At 28.2% G+C, this 20594-nt stretch overlaps 3 protein-coding genes across 3 annotated transcripts; all 3 read left to right on the top strand.

The window, feature by feature from the left end:
- The first annotated feature begins 12 nt into the window (after nucleotides 1-12).
- LOC123305170 (cGMP-dependent protein kinase, isozyme 1-like) lies at nucleotides 13-3887 on the top strand. Its single transcript, XM_044886809.1, has 10 exons — nucleotides 13-66; nucleotides 139-245; nucleotides 318-463; nucleotides 1193-1330; nucleotides 1647-1816; nucleotides 2466-2722; nucleotides 2963-3063; nucleotides 3127-3343; nucleotides 3699-3834; nucleotides 3879-3887. The coding sequence occupies exons 1-10, from the start codon at nucleotides 13-15 to the stop codon at nucleotides 3885-3887; spliced, it is 1335 nt and encodes a 444-aa protein (XP_044742744.1).
- LOC123306145 (cGMP-dependent protein kinase 1-like) lies at nucleotides 3767-6362 on the top strand. The gene is made up of 2 exons (XM_044888041.1): nucleotides 3767-4274; nucleotides 6156-6362. Exons 1-2 carry the CDS (start codon nucleotides 3901-3903, stop codon nucleotides 6322-6324), a joined length of 543 nt encoding a protein of 180 aa, XP_044743976.1. The 5' UTR covers nucleotides 3767-3900; the 3' UTR covers nucleotides 6325-6362.
- Nucleotides 6363-15346: 8984 nt separating this feature from the next.
- Nucleotides 15347-19063, top strand: LOC123299948 (N6-adenosine-methyltransferase subunit METTL3). Its single transcript, XM_044882377.1, has 5 exons — nucleotides 15347-15824; nucleotides 15881-16444; nucleotides 17711-18019; nucleotides 18521-18668; nucleotides 18728-19063. Exons 1-5 carry the CDS (start codon nucleotides 15352-15354, stop codon nucleotides 19022-19024), a joined length of 1791 nt encoding a protein of 596 aa, XP_044738312.1. The 5' UTR covers nucleotides 15347-15351; the 3' UTR covers nucleotides 19025-19063.
- The last annotated feature ends 1531 nt before the right edge of the window (nucleotides 19064-20594 follow it).

Raw genomic sequence — 20594 nt, 5'->3', positions numbered from 1 at the left:
GTATTAACAACAATGACTTCATACAATCCATTAAAAAATTTATTAAAATTATGCCAGCCCGTTAAAGTAAGTAATATATTTATAATTAGTTTTAAAAATGCACAAAAACTCAAAACGCATTCAATCTTTTCAATGTAGAAAACTCGTCCAATGTCAGAAAGGCATGTAGGCACGGCACCTGAAAATGTTATAAATGATGAAAATTTATCGAGTTTACATATTGAGAAAATTGATAAAGACGATAGGTAAGTAGGCTTTTGCTGATTTAATTTAACTAAAAATGCAATAAAAAAAATAATACTATCATTTTAATACAGTTCTATAACTTTAATAAAAGAATCAATATATGGGAATGAATTTTTACGTGTATTATTGGACGAAAAGAGATTGAAGTTGGTAACTGATGCTATGTATCTTCAATCATATGCTGCAAACGCAAACATTTTAACTGAAAATGAACCAGGTAATTAGTCGAATAAAACTCTTGAACAATACAGGATTTGTCAAATAATTCTATTGATTTTTTAGTATACTTATAAAAAATAACCTTATAGACTTTAGGTAGCTATCAGTTTTTTCGTATATCAACTGGTGAAAATTGGTCTGTTATTGAACATTTGTTTACAGTCATTTATAAGTCTCTTTGCTTTTCCATAGCCGCGAAGAAAGAATGATTTTCAATTTAGAACAATTCTTATTGATTATGATTACAAAAATGAAAAATAAAGGCTTCCAAATGGAAAATCAAAGGAAAAATGAAGACTTCCAAATGATCTTGAAATGAAGGCTCAAATAGAGATGGAATCTGTTCAAAATGGTCTACATTTCTAAACGACCACTAACATTCCTATTCAAGTTTTTCAATTTGTGGACAGCCAGTTTATTCGATGTCAAAAGTGAATAACTGAATGTTAATATTTTTGAAAGCAGAGATTTTTATAAAGAATAATTTTTTTCGTAAACCTTATACTAAAAAAGTTTTCCATATGTAGCCAACTTAGGTAGACACCCTGTATAAAATTGGGCTAGTTTAAGCAATACTTAAATTATTTTCGATTTAGATCCGGTTGTTTTTCACCAATGGATCAATAAATCGTACTTGAGATAATAACTATTTCATAAAAATTATAATATTATTGCTCAAAAAAAAAAAATTAATTTCATATTTACATATTTTTATTTTATTGTCCAGGCCATCAATTATTTGTTTCTGAGAGTGGGTATTTTGAAGTACTAAAAGGCGGTTTAACTGTTAAACGATTTAGTAGTAAAGAAGTATTTGGTGAATTGGGAGTCTTGTACAATTGTAAAAGACAGGCAACAGTTCGAGGTAATGTATGGTGACGAATTCAAGCTAAAACATATTACTTCATGATTTCATCTTTTATCAGAATCTATATTTATTGAGAGTATCTAATTAAACAGATTTTAGATTGGCATAGACAAAATAAACGGTAAACTCCAAGTCTTACTATCTGTATAGATAGGTAGTTATACAGTCTTCGTGATTTTGCTTGGATGGAAGCTGAAAAATTAGCTATAATAGACATTGTACTAAATGTATATAAATAGATAGTGTTCCTTGATATTAAAGTGGCGATTTTTTTCTCTAATGAAAAACAATTTAATGAAATATGAATTTTCAGCTACTACACCTGCAGAAGTGTGGGTTTTAGACCGTCAAACATTTCAAAAGATTATGATATACTCTGACTACCAAGAACATGAAGAATATGTTAAGTTTTTATCTACAGTACCTGGATTACAACAACTCAGTTCTGGTGTTTTGTTTAAACTGAGCGAACTTCTTGAAAAAGTAATAAATTAATGTAATAAATTTTATTACAAAGGTCAACTCAAATTGGGATAATTCGAAATAAATTTCTATTTTTGCCCCAATTTCCTAGAGCAATGTACAGTTCGACTCCAAATTAGCAACGTGTAACATACACAATAAGAGTATAATTACGATTAGATAATTCATTTTGATGATGACTACTGAGTAGTCGAAATACATATTTATGTAATATAAAAATTGATCTAGGTAATTGAATGAATGAATCTGAATGCAAAATTGCTTCAGAATGTTAAGATTTCGAGAAAATCACCTTTTATATGGGAAAAACTTGTTATTCCCTAATTTTCGAAGTCATGTTTCACCGGTGAAATATTTTTTCTCACATAAAAATTTATGACTTTAGACAATGTTATTAATTTCCTTCAAAAGCCATTTGGAATTTTTTTTAAATCATTTTCCATGAAATCTCATTACATTGAATTGAAATTACTGAAATGATCAAAACGTTCTCAAATAAAAAAAAGCGAGAAAACTTTCTCTAAAAATTTATAATGAGCCCATAAAAATCCAAGTATGAGTGGAATGGAGAGCCATGGGAGTCTCGCTCTGAACAGGAATTATTCTTGAGCTGGTTCTAATCAAAGTATAAATATTATTAATTTTTTAGGAATTTTTCCCCTCCGGCAACGTGATAATTCGTCAAGGTGACTATGGAGATAAATTTTATATAATTCGAGCTGGTCATGTAACGGTCACAAAACGTTTTCAAAATGAAAATGGTACCAGTGATTTATTTGATGTATCAATGGGTATTTTGAGCGCAGGTTGTTTTTTTGGAGAACTAGCATTAACCAAAGCAGATTGTAGACAAGCAACAGTAATAGCACAAGCTCCAGGAGTTGAATGCCTTACGCTAGAGCGACAGTTAGTAAAACTCGATAATATATTTGATTCATTACCATCTTTTCAATTCACAAACATTGTTATAGAAATTAAGCATGTTCTTTTCGTCACGGTGTTCTGCACTAAATTTAGAAAGAAAAGATGGTGTTATTTAGAAGTACTCTTTATCATGCACACTTGTAGTAAACCATGATAAAGAAGAACATCTGATTATAATTGTTTAATAGCATTTCTGCAAACCATTGATTTTCTGTATTTTAGAGCATTTGAAAAGTATGTTGGCAGTTTAAGTAAACTGGTAAACAAAATGTATGATGTAAAATTAAATGATTTTTCAAAAATTTTGCCCACTATTAAAAAAGGTACGAAATATTTTTGTAAGCATTTTTAATTTAAATTAATTTATCAAAAAAATTTATTTGTAGATTATACAAAACATAGTTTAAAAGATTTGACACCAATAGGAATTTTAGGCGTTGGTGGAATGGCATCCATCCACTTAGTGCAATCAAAAAAAGATCGTACAAAAACGTATGCACTGAAACGTATTAAAAAAAGAAGTGTGGAATTATCCAAAGAAAGAGAGCATATTTTTAATGAGAAGAATGTTTTATTCAGTTGTGATACGAAATTTATTTGCCAGTAAGAAAATGTATTTTATAGAGCATAGTTGTCCATTATTAAATCATAATTAATCAATTAAATTTTTAGGGGCCTTCAAAAGATATTTTAACATTGATCCTTATGGGAAATCACAGATTTTATTTGATATCACAAAACTGGACGTTCAGATTTTCAGTTATCTGAAGGCCGCTAAAAATTTAACTGGTTATAATTATAATATAATAATGGACAACTATGCCAAGTTTCATTAAATTCTGAATGCAAAGTCAATTACCGATAGTACTACCTTAACTGCGGGCTATTATACCAATTGAAAATTTAGAATGTGAATTGAGCAAACACTATAGAGCTAAAATTTGTTCGCTTTTTATAGATTATATGAAACATACAAAGATTCAAAATACCTTTACTTCATACTTGAACCATGTTTGGGTGGTGATATTTGGACATTATTAAACGAAGAAGAATATTTGGATGAAAAATCATCAAAATTTGTTGTTGCATGTGTGGTCGAGGCATTTGACTATTTACATTCACGTGATATTATTTACAGAGATCTTAAACCAGAAAACGTGATGCTTGATTTTAAAGGTTATGCGAAATTAGTGGATTTTGGTAATGCAAAACGTATGATCCAAGACAAAACTTACACTTTTTGCAGCATGGAATATGTAGCGCCTGAAATAGTTTTGGGTCGTGGCCATAATAAATCGCTAGATTATTGGTCACTTGGTGTGTTTATTAGTGAATTATTATTAGGGGATTCAATATTTCGTGGCTCAAATGCTTTAGAAACATATCAAAATGTGCTGGTGGGTGGCGAAAAAATTAAATTACCTTCCAAATTAACAAAAGATTCGCAAAGTATTATACGAAGTTTGTGTAAATTACATCCAGCTAAACGATTAGGCTGCCAACAAGATGGAATTAATGCCATAAAAAATCACAGGTAATAATGATATAACTGCATAACATGTCTGTTTATTTTTACCCGACTGTCAAGGAGTGGCTATCTTTTTCGCGCTTTTGTAAATTTTTTTATTACCTCGTATCTCCTTAACGGATCGTTCGATTTCGGCAATTAAGATACCGTTAATTAAAATAAAATACTATTATCATGCCCTTAAAGATGTACGAGTGCCAGGGCAATTTTGGATAAAAGGCTTGATTTTTTTTTTTAGAGAGGTTGCCCGATTATTTAAATAAATAAATGATTTCAAAAGTAGGCATATTTAACATTAGAGATATTTTCATAGATTTCTACAAAACTAGTCGATGGAAATTAAAAAAAACTTTTTAAATTAAAGGTAAAACCTTAATAAATTATTGAAAGAAAAAAACCGTTGTGCCCGACCAATTAAGGATTTATACCGTGCTCATACAAATATATAGTGCTCATATTATATATACAGAATGTTCGATTTACATCTAGGCATATAAATATCACGAGTATGACAAAGTACATGCGTTAAGCAATGAATCTGAGTAAGAGGTATTATAGGTGTTATGTGGATTTGCAAAAGTGACTTGTATCGTGACTTATCTGTTGTAGTTCATCCATTCAACTATCTCAACGCATATCGAATCTTCAACACTTGTATATAATACCTCTCACTTAGATGTATTGCTTAACGCATGCATTCTGTCATACTCGTGATATTTATATGCCTAGATGTAAATCAAACATTCTGTATAATAGTGGGGATACAAATTGAAAAAATATATACATATATTCAATTTTGATGGTGAATAGACCTTTTTCATGAAAAACAGAAATGCTTTTTAATATTTTTTTATGGTGGTCGAGTAGAGCCTGTAACTCAAAAATTACGCATTATTAACAATAAAAACACTATGAAAAAAATTGTTAAAAAGTCACAATATTTGAAATATTTTAAAACGATTTTTTTTGGCTCCACCGCACACGTGACCTGTGATGTCAATCTGACAAGCAATGACAATAAAACAGTGTCAACAGTCGTATTAATATATCACTATTATCAACTTTAAATGACGTGTTGCATCGTTTGTTTCCGGATCGTTTTCGCCAGTTTGAATTTTAATGATTTTCATTGTTTATTTTCTCGGTCATTTGGCTTCAAAAAAATCGGGGAAAAAAATTAGCCCATTTATCAAGACATTTACTTTCATTTAAAAAAAAGAAAAGAAAATGTGAAAAAGGTCTATTATGATATAACTTGACAATATAAGACAAAAAGAACAAGCACCTATAGTTTTTCGATATCTGGAGTAGTTTTCAAAATTTTGGAAATTGAAAATTTTGTTTAATTAGGTATTTAGCTTCCAATATTTCGAAAACCAAGGTAGATATCGAACATTTTTTTCTTATTTTTCGTCTACAAAAATTATAACAAAATTCAAAATCAAAGTTGGAAATAAAGTACAAATAAATTGAACCACAAGTCTGCCACTCGTACTACCTTAAGACATGATAACAACAAGAATACAAAATACCTATAAAGATATTCAATGTTTGAAAATAAAATATCAATTACCTAACTAATGAAACAACACTAGGACACACTTAGGAGTCCATTGTGATATTGTATATGTGTTTCACCACCTTTTCCGCTGATAATTTCATTTATCAGCTCCTCAATTATTTCCAGAGGCTGAGTGAACCTCCCTCATGCATATACCATGCACCTCATCTGCCCATCAAAACTATTTATTAAATTAATTTTTGCTGTGACGGCGGGAATCGTACCCACTATCCTAGGCATACCACGGACGTAATTGGTTACGCCTTAGCCAACTAGGCTACTAGGGTTGACAAATTTATAATTAATAACTTGTAATTTTATTTCAGATGGTTTAACAATTTCGACTGGGTTTCATTAGAAGACGGGACATTAAAGGCACCTCTTATTCGTCCCATAAATGGACCTACAGATCTTACAAATTTTTATCAGATACAAGATGCAAATATTATAGATGATGCAACAGAGGATTTATCTAATTGGGATATAGATTTTTAATGTACACATTTAATTTTTTTACTTTTCGAACCCTAATATAATACGTTGGTAGAAAAATAAAATTCATTTTTTAGGCCTTGATATGTTTTTATAGTATTTTAAAAAATAAAATAACGTAACGACCAAATTTATTTTAACGTACATTTCCACACAAATTTTAAAAACAAATTAAGAAAACTGAAACAGGAATTGTGCGCAGAACTTAGAGTAAAAAAAGGTAGTAGTATACGACTTATCCTTTTCGTCTTTTGAAAATTAAAAAATGTGATGAGAATCAATTTTTTTAATTATTTTATCTCACTCTTTAGCAATTAATAACAATAATATTTACTTATTTTTTAAATTTTCTGCGTAGAGCTACACAAAATACTTTTGCAGTTCGTAAAATTGTTTAAAGAAAACACAGAAACACTGATATTTATTTTCTGTGAAACTTATTTGTTCTTTTCTTTGTAAAGAATAAAAATAACAATAAACAAAGTAATAAACATTAGCATATTAAAAATAAACATTGCATCTAATAAATTAGATATGAATTAATAATACTGGTCTGTCAATAATTTTTTTATTTTATTGTTAAATTTCTTTCCATTAAAAACATTGATAGCTTGGACTTCTTTATTCGACCCAATTTTACGACAAATTAATTTTTTATTTTTTTAAATGCTTTTAGCATTATTTTTTAGAACTCCAGGCGGATAACATTTTCATATAATATACTTTTGGTAACAGAACGATGCATTTCGCCCTCGAAAACTTTTCCCTTTCAAATTGGAACTGGATATTCCTTCTTAACTATTAAATATGTATAACCAACATATCTCAATTATATTGCCTATATGTCACCAAAGTTTCAGAATCTTCTGTTACTTATTTGAAAAGAACCTCATATTTTGAAAATCTAGCAACGCTTAATCTCATATACACGCTTATTCGCTCCGTGCATGAGTTTTATTTCAGGCAGTTACCACAGGATGTATGTATGGTTTATATTTAAAATTTTATAATACCTATAATCTAACAAATTAGTAATTATATTTATTTACATTTAAAAAATATTATTTCACAATTTCTAGTGCAACAAGCTTGTCATTTTTCAGTTATTTTAATTTGACGTTTACTGTAGACGATTTTCAAGTAAACAATTGAAAATTAGTCATAACAGCATCCTTTTACGCCAAAATTATCCACAGGAAGCACTGGCGTCGATCAGATTCTCCCTACCATGACTACGTTTGGCCAATATATACAATAATGTTGTCAGATTTTTAATATCTTCGCTTCTTTAATATTACTGTAAAGTCATATTTTATAAAAAATATTTATTTCGAACTATAAAGAAAATTAACCAAAATTTATTGTTATAAATTGTTATAATAGAGAACTTGCATGCTATTTTTTTTTTCGAAAATTTACTAAAAATTACTAAGAAACAAAAAAAAAGTGAAAACAAACAATTGACTGAATTAATTGTTGAAATACCATGCATAGTCAGTGTTGATTTCTTTATTACATAATATATACATACATGTGACACATACATAACTGATATTCAAGTATGGTACATACTATAAAATTTTCGCCTAATTGCGCCCTCACTGGTAAACAGTGATGTTTACGAAAAAATGTTTCAAACAAAAGTTGTTTATTTTTTGAATTTTTTACATTTAAACTTTTGTTCTATCTCTAACAATTTACAAGATGGATCCTACGGATCCAAGACCCAATTGACCTATGTTGCTCATTTACGAACTCGACCTCACTTTTTACGTCCTGAGGACGCTGTAAAAATTTCAACTCGATATCTTTTTTCGTTTTTGAGTTATCGTGTCCACAGACGGACGGACAGCCGGAAATGGACTAATTAGGTGATTCTATGAACACCTATAGCAAAATTTTGTACGTGGCATCAATATTTTTAAGCGTTACAAACTTGGGACTAAACTTAGTATACCTTGCATATTACATATATGCATGGTATAAAAATTTTTAATTGTTTTTACAATTGAAAGTGGTTTTTCTAAACTATAAATTCAATCGCCAGTGACGTCAACACATCGTTTTTTGCAACGCCACCGCACGTATAAATGATAAAAATACATGCAAAATGATGATAAATGGTTTGTTTCCAAACTGCTTTCATTATATTTTAATGTACATTTCCACAGAAACAAACTGAAAAATCTAAATTTAACATGATTCCGATTCTTTCACATCCTCAACGGTTGTAAATACGCCACTCTCGGTTTTTTATTAAAAAATATAACTCTATTTTATTAATAATTAATACAAAAATGGAATTATTAATTTTAAAAAAATTATCAAATATACTTTAGATGAATTAGGTATTCTTTCATTTATATATGAATTTGTGGTAAACAAAAATTGATGCAAGTTTTGTTTTCATATAATTAAATAGTATCTTGCTTGAAATTAAAGTTTGATTGAAATTCAGGATAGCTTTTTTCAGTATTATATTCTAATAATCTGTACCTCTGGGCAATTATTAACTTTCCAGCCAACCCAGTAAGAATATCAGCAAACCAAAAACAAACTTATTGTACTAATGTTTAAAATTACAATTGTAAATATTTAAAAAATTATATATTATTCTATTCTAAAATCAATATTAATTTTTTAATGGATTTTAAATTATTCAATTGGGAATTGTTTTGGTTTATATGACTAAATTTTTATACTAAAAATATATATTGTTATAAAAATAATATTACCTATTCAATAAAAATCATTTGAATTTATTACTAAACGAATGAGTATTCCTTAAGTTACACGGATCTAGTGAGGTGATAAAAATATTTTTCTAATCGAAAAAATCGGATATTCGAATTACATTAGGTATAAATTTATTTTTTATTTCAAATGATATGTATGAGTGTCAATAAGCGAGTTTTTTTTGGCCCTGAAACTGATAAAAAAATCAAATTAGTTGCGCGTATGAAATTTGTGTAATTGTTTGTTACGCCGGGGCTCAATCTCAAAGATTTATAATTAAGCATTTTTGGCAAAAATTCCTCTTTTTTAAAGGTTTGGCTTAATTTGTCTATTATATGAACGTAAAGGCACAACACTTTCTATTTAAAAAAATTTATGAAGTAACACAATGACTCAAATTATACATAAAGGATGCAAATTACACATTTTGGGACTTGGGATAAATTTTTTTTTTTTTTTTTTGGGATGTAGATCACGATTTTTTTTGACCTCTTACCAAAATTTTTGGACCGCTTTCACTGTTTTCATAATTTGGACATTTTCAGGTCATATTTGATAGCAGAATTATGTTGTACTTTTTAAATTATTTTGCATGTTTTTTTATTTATAATGGTCGTAATATTTATATATTAAAATGAGAACTTTTAATATATAAATATTAAAAGGTTTCTTTTGGGTCAAATTTACCTCTCTTATTGGCACAACTTTTCTGTTTAATATGAAGTTATGAATCTTAACAAGAGAGTCAAGAGAATCGAGGATATTAAATAAAAATTCTTCAGTGAATTGGCAAATAAATTATATTGAAAAATCTTCCGAATTATTTTCAGAAACCAATATTTTTAGTATAAATGCACTGATCAATAGAAAATAACAGTTTCATAAATATACTTTTCAAAGGAAAATAACAATTACAGTAAAACTGTGTAAATTGGCCCAAAATTTTTTTTTGAAATAAGATACGAATATAGCGGTTAATTCTACCGTTCTCCGTAATCCACTGTGTCGCACCTTCTCCTATTGCAATAAAAAATCCAAGTTTATCTTCTTATCAAACTTCAAACAAGCATATTTCAAAATAGTACAAATCTTTAAGCATTCTAGAAACAATCAACCTTTTTTTTATCTTCCGACCTTTATTAGTACGGGATTTTCTTTAAGTGTTTAGGTATCTATCACAGTTTTGTCACTTATGAACGTGTACAAATAAAAAATTGAGTAAATTTAAAAAGAACAAGTGAAAACAAACAATTGACTGAGTTAATTCTTGAAGTAAAATGTATAGGCAGTGTTCATTACGAAATCGTTTATTTTTTACCCGACTGAGTTTACGTCATATAAGTAAAAAAAGATTACACAAATAAAACACGTGTTTACATACTAACTGTTTCTAACCTAATTTGCACCTTCACGGGGAACAGTAATGTTTACGAACAAATGTTTCAAACACAAGTTGTTTATTTTTTTATAAGAAACATTTATTACATTTAAACTTTTGTTCTATCTCTAACGGTTTACAAGATGGGTCCTACGAACCCAAGACCCAAGACAAAATAGATCTATGTTGCTCATTTACGAACTCGACTCACTTTTCACGTCCTCTTTTTACGTTCGAAACACTCTATAAAAATTTCAGCTCGATATCTATTTTCGTTTTTGAGTTATCGTGTTAACAAACGGACAGACGGACAACCGGAAATGGACTAATTACGTGATTCTATGAACATCTATAACAAAATTTTGTTCGTGGCATCAATATTTTTAAGCGTTGGGACTAAACTTAGTATACCTTGATATATTGCATATATACATGATATAAAAAGTTGAAAGTGGGTAACAAGAAAAACCTTCCGTCTATAATTGCATTTCATCAATATTTACTTCGTATACTATTTAATTATTAATTATTGATTATATTTCTAAGCCTATGTTTGTTTGTTGAATATCAATATCAAATCATCGCGATATGACGTTAAGGATAGAATAAATTTAACATAAGTATATCGATGTCGTCATATCGTGATGGTATCTTAATATTGTTAAGCAAACTCAAGCTAAATTAATGTTTTGTTTTTTTTTTTACAGTATGCAGTTATCTATTTGAATATTTCTTAAAATTTACTACGAATTTTTATTATCAAAGCGAGTGTGAAATTTCAATTTCTGCACTATATTTAATATTTAAAAAAATGAAACTATTAGCTTTATTAATAATATTATTATTATTAATAATTAATGTAAACTGTAATTTAAATGGCACTAATGAAAATATATTAATACAAGAATCAATAAATTTAGTTGAAAATGATGAAACAATGGAGTATTTAAAAACATTATATAAAATATTTTTATATAATACACCAATAAGTATTAATTATCCAACAATAACAATTATCTATGATGTCTATATTAAAGATAATGATAAACTAAACTTTATTATAAGAAAATTAAATAAAAATTTATTATTACCAACAATTATAACAACACAAGATACAATCATAAAACCATATCAAGCTTATAATAAACATGTACGATCTAGTATTTGTATTATTATAATCGAAACATTTAAATCATTGGACAGTTTATTAATATTGAGTACAAATTATTTTTGGAATTCAAATTCATATTTTTATTTTATTATTTTAAATAATAATAAAATTGTTTATAATAATGAATATAAAGATTTAATAAAATTTTTTAATTCATTGTGGTTGAATAGTGTATTAAATTCAATATTAATAATTAATAATTTTAATAATCAAAATTTAAATACAACAATTGTAAATATATTTAATTATAATCCATTTTATAAACAAATCAAACAATTTAATATAACATTAAATTCAAAAATAAAAATTAATTTATTACCACAAATAACTAATTTATTCCCTGATAAATTAATAAATTTAAATCAACATCAATTAATTGGTGGTTTATTTTTATATCCACCATTATTAATTGAATTAAATCATCAATATGGTGGTAAAACAATACATATGTTAAATTTAATATTAACACATTTAAATGCTTGTTTAAAAATTAAATTATTATCAAATGTTACTAATCATACATTATTAATTGATACACTAAATCAACATTTTATTGATTTTAGTTTAAATCAATTTATTATTGAACAACAACAATATAAATTTCATCAATATATTTATCCATATGATCAATTTGAAATATCAATAATTGTACCATCATCAAAATTAATACCATATTCTTTACATTTTTTTAAAATTTTTGATAAATTATTAATAATTGTTTTACTTGCATTGTTTTTAACTTTTACAATAATTATTTATTATTTTAAAAAACAAAATTCAACAACATTAACATTATGTGAATCTTTTATATACATTTATGGTGTATTTTTTACACAAATTAATATTCATAATAATAATTTACATAAAATGATTTATTATAAATATATGATATTTATTTGGGTTATTTTTGCAATGTTTTTATTATTAATATTTAATACTGAATGGATGACACTTTTAGTTGTACCAAAATTTTATAAAGATATTGAAACATTCAGAGAATTATGTAAAACAAAAAATTTTGAATTATATGGACAAAGAATATGGTTAAATATGGCATTAAATAATGTTCATTATAGAAGACATTCTACGTATGCGAAATTAATTGATATGTATACCATAGCAACACATGAAGAGGTTTTAACTTTGTTAACTCAATCAAGAAAAAAAGAGCATATCGGTTTTGCAGTTGAATCGAATATTGGTGAAATTATTGTAAATTTAGATCGAAATCATGATGGCTATCGAAAATTGTTTCGTATTTTAGATGAACCTTTTATTACTGGAATAGGAACATTACCATTTGCTGATAACTCACCATATGTAGAACGGATTAGTCAATATGTTTTGTTATATAAACAATTTGGATTCGGGCAACATTTTGATAATTTGTTTTATATGAAATCTTTACAATATTTACGATTAAATTATACATCTAAAATGTCAACAAGACATAAGCATTATACTTCAAGTGAAGTATTAAAATTGATACATTTACAAGCCTGTTTTTATATTTGGTGTTTCGGAATGATTATAAGTATAATTTTATTTCTAATTGAAGTTATACACACTCACTACCATATTAAATGTTATAAAAGAACACTGTACTAAGTAGCCTTTCGCTTTATTAATTACTAGATTGATACCCGTCCGCTTCACTGGGCTTAAAAATAAAAACCACCGCTTTATAGCCTCCATCCTCTCTTGATATACATAGTTTTCACTTTTGTTAAATGTAAAATAGTCATAATTCATTGATAAAGATTGCTCTCGCTTATCCCCTTTCTATAACACTCGAAATAATGGTAAGGATTGTTTTACACAGGTAAAATATATGTATGGTTTTCTATTTTTTAATGTATAATAGTCTTAATATTTAGTATATCAGAATGACCGTGAAATATTTTATATTGACTATTTTTACAGAAATCTGTAATTTACGGTAATGTCAAATTAAATTTATTTTTTTTAAATATATCTTTATAAATTATATCTCATGTGTTATTCTGTATGAGCTATATTGCTGTACAGTTTCATTAAAAACCATTCGCTAGTTTTAGCGTAAAAGCGTAACAAACAAACATGCTTACTTTCGCATTTATAATATATAGAGATAGAGATAGCTTGACCCATGCGGAATTCTGCTTCCGCGGCTACCGTAACCCATGGCTACCATGTACTTGATACTAAAAAACAACAACAAATTTCCTAGAAAAGTAGTAAAAGTTATTAAATTAATATTAGGAGAACATGTTTTAAAAATAGTTCATCAATAATTCATTTTAAATATTTTTACAGTTGCTGATTCACTTTTTAATGATTTCTTCAGTATTAGGAAAACATCTATAAAAACTGTTACATTCGAATCATATTAGCCTGATATTATTTAACTGATTTAAAATATAGATAGGTATATTTAATTTTTCGTTAAAATTATTGATTATTATTTGTCTATAGCGCGTTTTTTCCTAAGCGGTACAATTTTAGCCCGTGAATATATTTTTCGTCAGAAGTCAACATGATAAGCTTGAAAATAAGGGGTGAATCATGGAATTTGATAAAGAAATAAGGAAGATAAGGAATCGACAGAAAAAAACATGCTGGAGAAATAATATATAAGGATTAATTAAATTAATACTTTAGAATTTGTGAGCGCTTCATTTTAAAGCTAACATTCTCATTCGCAGTCGCGAATATTGGAAATAAACATTCGCATCGCATTCGCGAAAATTCAACATTCGTCCCATCACTAGTATGAACATACATTCAAAATCTAGTTTAAAGTAGTCCGGCTGTTTGAGCAAGTACGGTGAATGTTCTTTTTTGCGTTAAATGATAGTTCAAAGTCACTTGATCACAATAAACACAGTTTTGGGGCCTCTTGCGTAGCAAAATCTTGAATTATTTTATTTTAAAATTGTGATTTTTAACACAGTACCTTATGGAAGAAACCACAAAAATGTTAACTGTACAAAAATCAATCGGTGAATGAGCTTCAAAAAAGTTTAAAGCATTTTATTACATTTACGTCTTACAAATTGCCTAGTTTACGATATTTTTAGAGCATTTTATTGCATTTACGTCATACAAATTGCCTAGTTGATTACACAACAACCGGATTACCTTAAGCAAATATTTTTTTTTGACAAGAGATCAAAACTTGCAAAGTTTCCCCAAAAGAATAATTATGGGAACCAACATTAGGGGCTGAATGATTATTAAATTTCTTACAAATAATATTGTTTATTTTTTGATACCCTTACCGCTTGCCCGGTTTTTTTAAAAATACTTTTTCAAAATTATTTAAAAGGATATTACAGATAATACATTATTTTTACAATATATTTCCTGTAAACTTTAAATTGCATCTGTGGGTACTTTACTACTTGTCCATGTTTACCATGTAATAAATATAATTAATAATTAAACAAAGATATTTAACATAAAATTTTTTTAAATAACTTAAAAATTAATTTAATTTTTGCACATTGATTACAAACATTTCACAGTGTAGATCCTTAATTTTTTTTCGTTTTTGGTCATACTTAAAGACCTACCTTATATTATTTTACATCATGGTATTACTTAACTTTTGAGATCTATTAATAGATTAAGTTTCATAAGTCTATGGTTATTTCAGTTGCATTGATGCGCATTGCAATTTTGCGCAGAATATTTATTTATTAAATCTGAAATTCTGTCAAATTCAATAATATAACCTGCAAATGAATTATTATTTGTATAATGCATGTATAATATAAACGATAATGTTTTTGTTTTTATAAAAAGTAATTTTAAGAAAATAATTATAATGTCTGACGCTTGGGAAGAAATTCAAGCTATAAAAAGCAAACGCAATAGTCTTCGTGAAAGACTTGAAAAACGTAAAAAAGAACGGCAAGATATACTAGGATCATCGATTATTGAGCAACCTGTTATCCCAGCCGTAAAAACTTTAGGGAGCGATTCCGCAAATAATAGTGGCGGTTCAAGTCCAATTACAAAAGTAGTTGATATTGTGCAAACTGAAGACAGTGATAGTGTAAAACCAGACCCAGAAGTTGAAAAAACATTACTGAAAGCTTTATGTGAAGTATCGTTAACATTACCCACTACATCTAGAGAAATTTCAACTTCATTAGGCAAACGTTTGGGTAAATATGTTTCACATCAAGCAATTTGCAATTTATTACAAAAGTTCGCTACACAATTACTCATAAGGTACACACATCCCTACTTGTTTAATTCATAAAATTAAGGTTTGAAATTGTTTTTAGCGTGAAAGAAGGCTGTAAAGATGGTAAAACTCTCATTGAAGTTGTATCCGCTGAGCATTCAAAATTACTGGCAATGGTTAATGATTTATGTGGAGAAGATAACACAAGAGAATTATCTGTCCAACCTGATAATGTCGGTGTAATTGAAAGTATCACAAAAAGAAAAGCAGAGGATTCTGTTGAAAGTGAAACACCGAATAAAGTTGTAAAAGTCGATGAAGAAAAAAAGAAAGACAAAAAAGATCCAAAAGCTGCTGATATTTTATCATTGTTGTCAATGCCTTCGACAAAAGAAAAAGAAAATAAAAAAGTTGGAGAAGAGATACTAGATTTATTAAGTAAACCCACAGCTAAAGAAAAATCATTAGCAGAACGATTTCGTTCACAAGGTGGTGCACAAGTTATGGAGTTTTGTCCGCATGGAACAAAAGCTGAATGTATGCGAACTAGTGGAAAACAAGTTTGCAAAAAACTGCATTTTAAAAAAATTATTCAAAAACATACAGATGAACTTTTAGGAGATTGTTCCTTTTTAAATACATGCTTTCATATGGATACTTGCAAGTACGTCTAAAAGACAAACTTTCTTAAAATCTAGCTTTTAATTTGTGATCATTTGAACAATTTTGATTGTGTACTTTTCTGTAATGTAGTATACTATAGAAGTGTAGTGTACTATTTACAGTTTCATGTGTGTACTAGATATCTGGTATAGTGAGTAAAAGATCTACGTGAAAATTTGATTTTCAAAGTTTTAAGGATGATCAAACATGAGAAAAATATACATGATCCAACATCATAATAAAATTGGAGCCATAATAGTAAACCTAAATCTCCCACCCTAATTAAAGTTAATTTTTGTTATAATAGCACATTAGTTTTATTGATTAGGTACATTTTTAGCTAGGAATATTATAATTGCAAAAAATTTAGGAGTGGGACAATAAATTTCTGATTATTTTAAAAATGGCACTTCTCCAGTTATCCAATTAAAATATTCTTACAATAACATTATCTTTTAATTTAAAAAATGTTGTGGACACTTACGAAATAAATTTATGGCGTAAAAATTTTTTTTCATGCTTTGGCTTAATTTTGATTAAAAATTGGGAGTGCCGGCGAAATAGTTAAAAATTAGTTTTTCTCGAGTGCTAATCTATTCCTTTCAAACTCCGGGGGGAGGGGTGTTGTTTATGTATACGTCAAACAGTAGGTATTAAAAAATCGAATAATAAAGAAATTTTAAAAAACTTTCGGTTGAATCGGAACCATGAGTTTTTTTTACACACATATAATATAGGTAGAGGTTAAATTTTTCTCTTAAAGTAAAAGTAAAAGTAATGCCGATAACAATCATATACATAGAGAATGGTCTGAGCGTTCCGTATCCTGTAAAGTAAATATAGGATTACAAGCAAAAATCGTTCTCTATGTCTATGCTTCAAACATAGGGGAAAGAAGCAGATATGGATCGCACGATCGCTTTCTCTCTTTTTAGATAGTGGTCAATTTCAGGAAGGTATTGCTTAGTCCATTCTCCAACATGATAGCAATAAATTTAATAGCGTACACGTAAAAAATATATTGATAAACAGTGGATGCGCTGGTTACTAAACTGTTATAATAGTACTATAACTAAAACAGCCCTATGCTTCCATATGTTATATTAAACATGGTTACATCCTTCAGCATTCTAATTCTCTGTACACAAATATAATATTGAGATAATACTCAGTTTTGACGTAAAAGACAGGCGAACTGGCTTTGACATTTATCATATTAATATATCATCAGATTAAAATTTAATGTTTTAATATTTAAATATTTTAGATATGTGCATTATGAAGTTGATGGCCAAATACAACCGAAAGAAGTAACATCAAAAAGCGAAAATATTGAAATAAAAACAGTTGGTCGTTTACAAGAAAGTACAATAATGTATCCGCCACAATGGGTACAATGCGATTTAAGATATTTAGATATGAATGCCCTTGGAAAATTTGCTGTTATAATGGCAGATCCACCATGGGATATTCATATGGAATTACCATACGGTACAATGTCCGACGATGAAATGAGACAATTAGGCATTCCACAATTACAAGATGAGGGATTAATATTTTTATGGGTTACCGGAAGGTACAAATTTTAAAATTTGAAATTATCATTAGACTTGTTCAGTACTTCAGTAGATAAAAACGGCATTGATATACGTCAACTTTTAATAAAAAGCGATATTGTAACCTAAAGTAATGCATACACTGAGCCACTTGGCTACGATAGGTTGAAGGGTTCGATGGGCAATACTGACATTTTTTCAGAGACTTGAAGTCCGTTTTGTTGTCCTGTATTAATCTCTCTTAAACTTACGCTTTTTAGCTTTTAGAAATCTCATTATTTTCTCAAACTATATTTCTGCCGTTTTTTCCAGACCATTTGGAAAACAAAATTTTATCCAAAAATTTATTAAAATAGTGTCATTTACAAAAACCATTTTGTATCTTAATAAATGGTTATAATTTATCCAACTATCAAAAGAATCGAATATTACTAGATTTTCCTGGAATTTGGCCTCCCAGTTATTTAACGATCAGTTTGTTTTCGGTCAAAATTTTTGATAACATACTAAATATACTTTAGAGCTATGGAATTGGGCCGAGAATGTTTAAAACTGTGGGGATATGAACGAGTAGATGAAATAATTTGGGTGAAAACAAATCAATTACAACGAATAATTAGAACAGGTCGCACAGGACATTGGTTGAATCACGGCAAAGAGCATTGTTTGGTAAGAATTTATTAAAAATCTTAAAATCGTATTGCTAACATTTTGCGTATTTATTTTAGGTTGGAATGAAGGGTAATCCAAAAAATTTAAATCGTGGTTTAGATTGTGATGTAATTGTGGCTGAAGTGCGAGCCACAAGTCACAAACCGGATGAAATTTATGGAATGATTGAACGATTATCACCGGGAACACGAAAAATTGAATTATTTGGACGACCGCATAATGTACAACCAAATTGGATAACTCTTGGTAATCAAGTTGATGGTATTCGATTAGAGGATCCTGAACTAATTGCATCGTTTCAGAAACGATATCCAGATGGTAATTGTATGGGTCCACCACCAGAGACACAATAATTTTGTAATTATTTATTTTAATAAATTTTATGACATCTATTTGTGTATATTATTCAAAACCATAAACTATGTTTGGTATAGTTTATGGTTTGTGGTACAATGGATACAATTTCGCTAGACCATTCGCCATATGAACATCTCATGAAATCAACCGACCAAGCTTCTGTTGAATTCTTTGTTGAATACATAGGAATGCCAACCGTGATGGGTAGCATGATGGTTTCAATTTAGGAACAGACCTCAACTATACACCAAAGACCAAGAGTTGAATAACTACCCAGCAAAGTATGAGAATATGTTTATATTGAAAGTAATATTCGCACAGTACTCTGCACAATTCCAAGCCTATAAGTTTTATATGACAGACAATAATTCTACTCTGTCCACTCCCTTGTCACCATATTGTCATTATGCCTTAATAATCTTAGAATGATCACTGAGATAGCTTTTTGAAATTTTTGTTTACAACTCAGTATATCCTGGAACTAATAATACGTATAAAAATAGAGTTATACTAAACAATAATTAGAGACTAACCATACATGAGCAGAGTGGCGCAGTGGAAGCGTGCTGGGCCCATAACCCAGAGGTCCGTAGATCGAAACTACGCTCTGCTAATTAAAGTTTTTTTACTTTTATCAAATCTTAGGCAATCTCTAGATTTTAATAGATTGAGCAATACTGACTGGTTGCGGTCTTTAAAAGTATACTATTCAAATAAAATTTAGAACTTACAGATTTTTTAATGAGACTTTTTTTTTTAGTATAAAAAGTTTTATTTTAACTTTCGCATTAAAATCTCAAATATTTTGGTGACGGAATGAGATACTGACCTTCATCTTTTTGAAAACTAAAATTTTTTTTACTGAAATATTTCATCCGAACGATGGATCACAAAGGAGTTTCTGTTTAAAAATTTTGAACCCGAAACACTTTCTCATCAGTTTTGAGTTACAAAAAAAATTAAGAATGTCAAGAATTTCTTCATTCGAAATAGCATCCACAAAAACCATGGTTATGATCAAACATAATTTCGAATTCATATTTCACAAATTCTATTACATTAAAAAAGAAAAAATCAGCATTGTAATCAGCGATAAAATTTTAGGGGCTGATTGCATCCTATTCTCCCACCTTCCCCACAGATGCAAATTTCACTTTCCAATGACCACTTTTTGGCTACTATACCCATACATACTATATAATGTTTACATTTTATTTTCAAAAAATGCAATTTTGGACTAAAAACATTTTGCGTTAAACAAGGTTTTGCTTGGCTAAAAATGAAGAGAGTATTTGGATAGCTAAATTAACATGAGGTGCATAAGTTAGATAAGCTTTTTGAGAACAATTTTTTGTCTAATAATATGCATATGGATAGTATGGTTAGCAAAAAGAATAAAACTAAATAATTTAAATCTATATATTTTCAAGAAAGGAAGATTACAACATTTTATTCCTTCTTCCAAAACAATACACTTGGGTATATAATGGTTACATGGAATTAAACAACACTTTACAAAATAGTTTTTCGAAAAAAACTCAAATACTTTTGGTATGTTCTACAAAT

The sequence above is a fragment of the Chrysoperla carnea genome, chromosome 1 (assembly GCF_905475395.1).
Source record: "Chrysoperla carnea chromosome 1, inChrCarn1.1, whole genome shotgun sequence".
Taxonomy (NCBI): Eukaryota; Metazoa; Arthropoda; class Insecta; order Neuroptera; family Chrysopidae; genus Chrysoperla; species Chrysoperla carnea.
The sequence above is the reverse complement of the archived record's forward strand: the minus strand, read 5'-3'. Positions and strand labels throughout refer to the sequence as shown.

Coding starts and splice junctions, on each gene's coding strand:
- LOC123306145 (XM_044888041.1), top strand. CDS start 3,901: ATGCTTGATTTTAAAGGTTATGCGAAATTAGTGGATTTTGGTAATGCA. Junction 4,275..6,155: donor AATGCCATAAAAAATCACAG/GTAATAATGATA, acceptor ATTTTATTTCAG/ATGGTTTAACAATTTCGACT.
- LOC123299948 (XM_044882377.1), top strand. CDS start 15,352: ATGTATAATATAAACGATAATGTTTTTGTTTTTATAAAAAGTAATTTT. Junction 15,825..15,880: donor GCTACACAATTACTCATAAG/GTACACACATCC, acceptor AATTGTTTTTAG/CGTGAAAGAAGGCTGTAAAG. Junction 18,669..18,727: donor ACGGCAAAGAGCATTGTTTG/GTAAGAATTTAT, acceptor TATTTATTTTAG/GTTGGAATGAAGGGTAATCC.
- LOC123305170 (XM_044886809.1), top strand. CDS start 13: ATGACTTCATACAATCCATTAAAAAATTTATTAAAATTATGCCAGCCC. Junction 246..317: donor AAAATTGATAAAGACGATAG/GTAAGTAGGCTT, acceptor ATTTTAATACAG/TTCTATAACTTTAATAAAAG. Junction 3,064..3,126: donor TTTGCCCACTATTAAAAAAG/GTACGAAATATT, acceptor ATTTATTTGTAG/ATTATACAAAACATAGTTTA.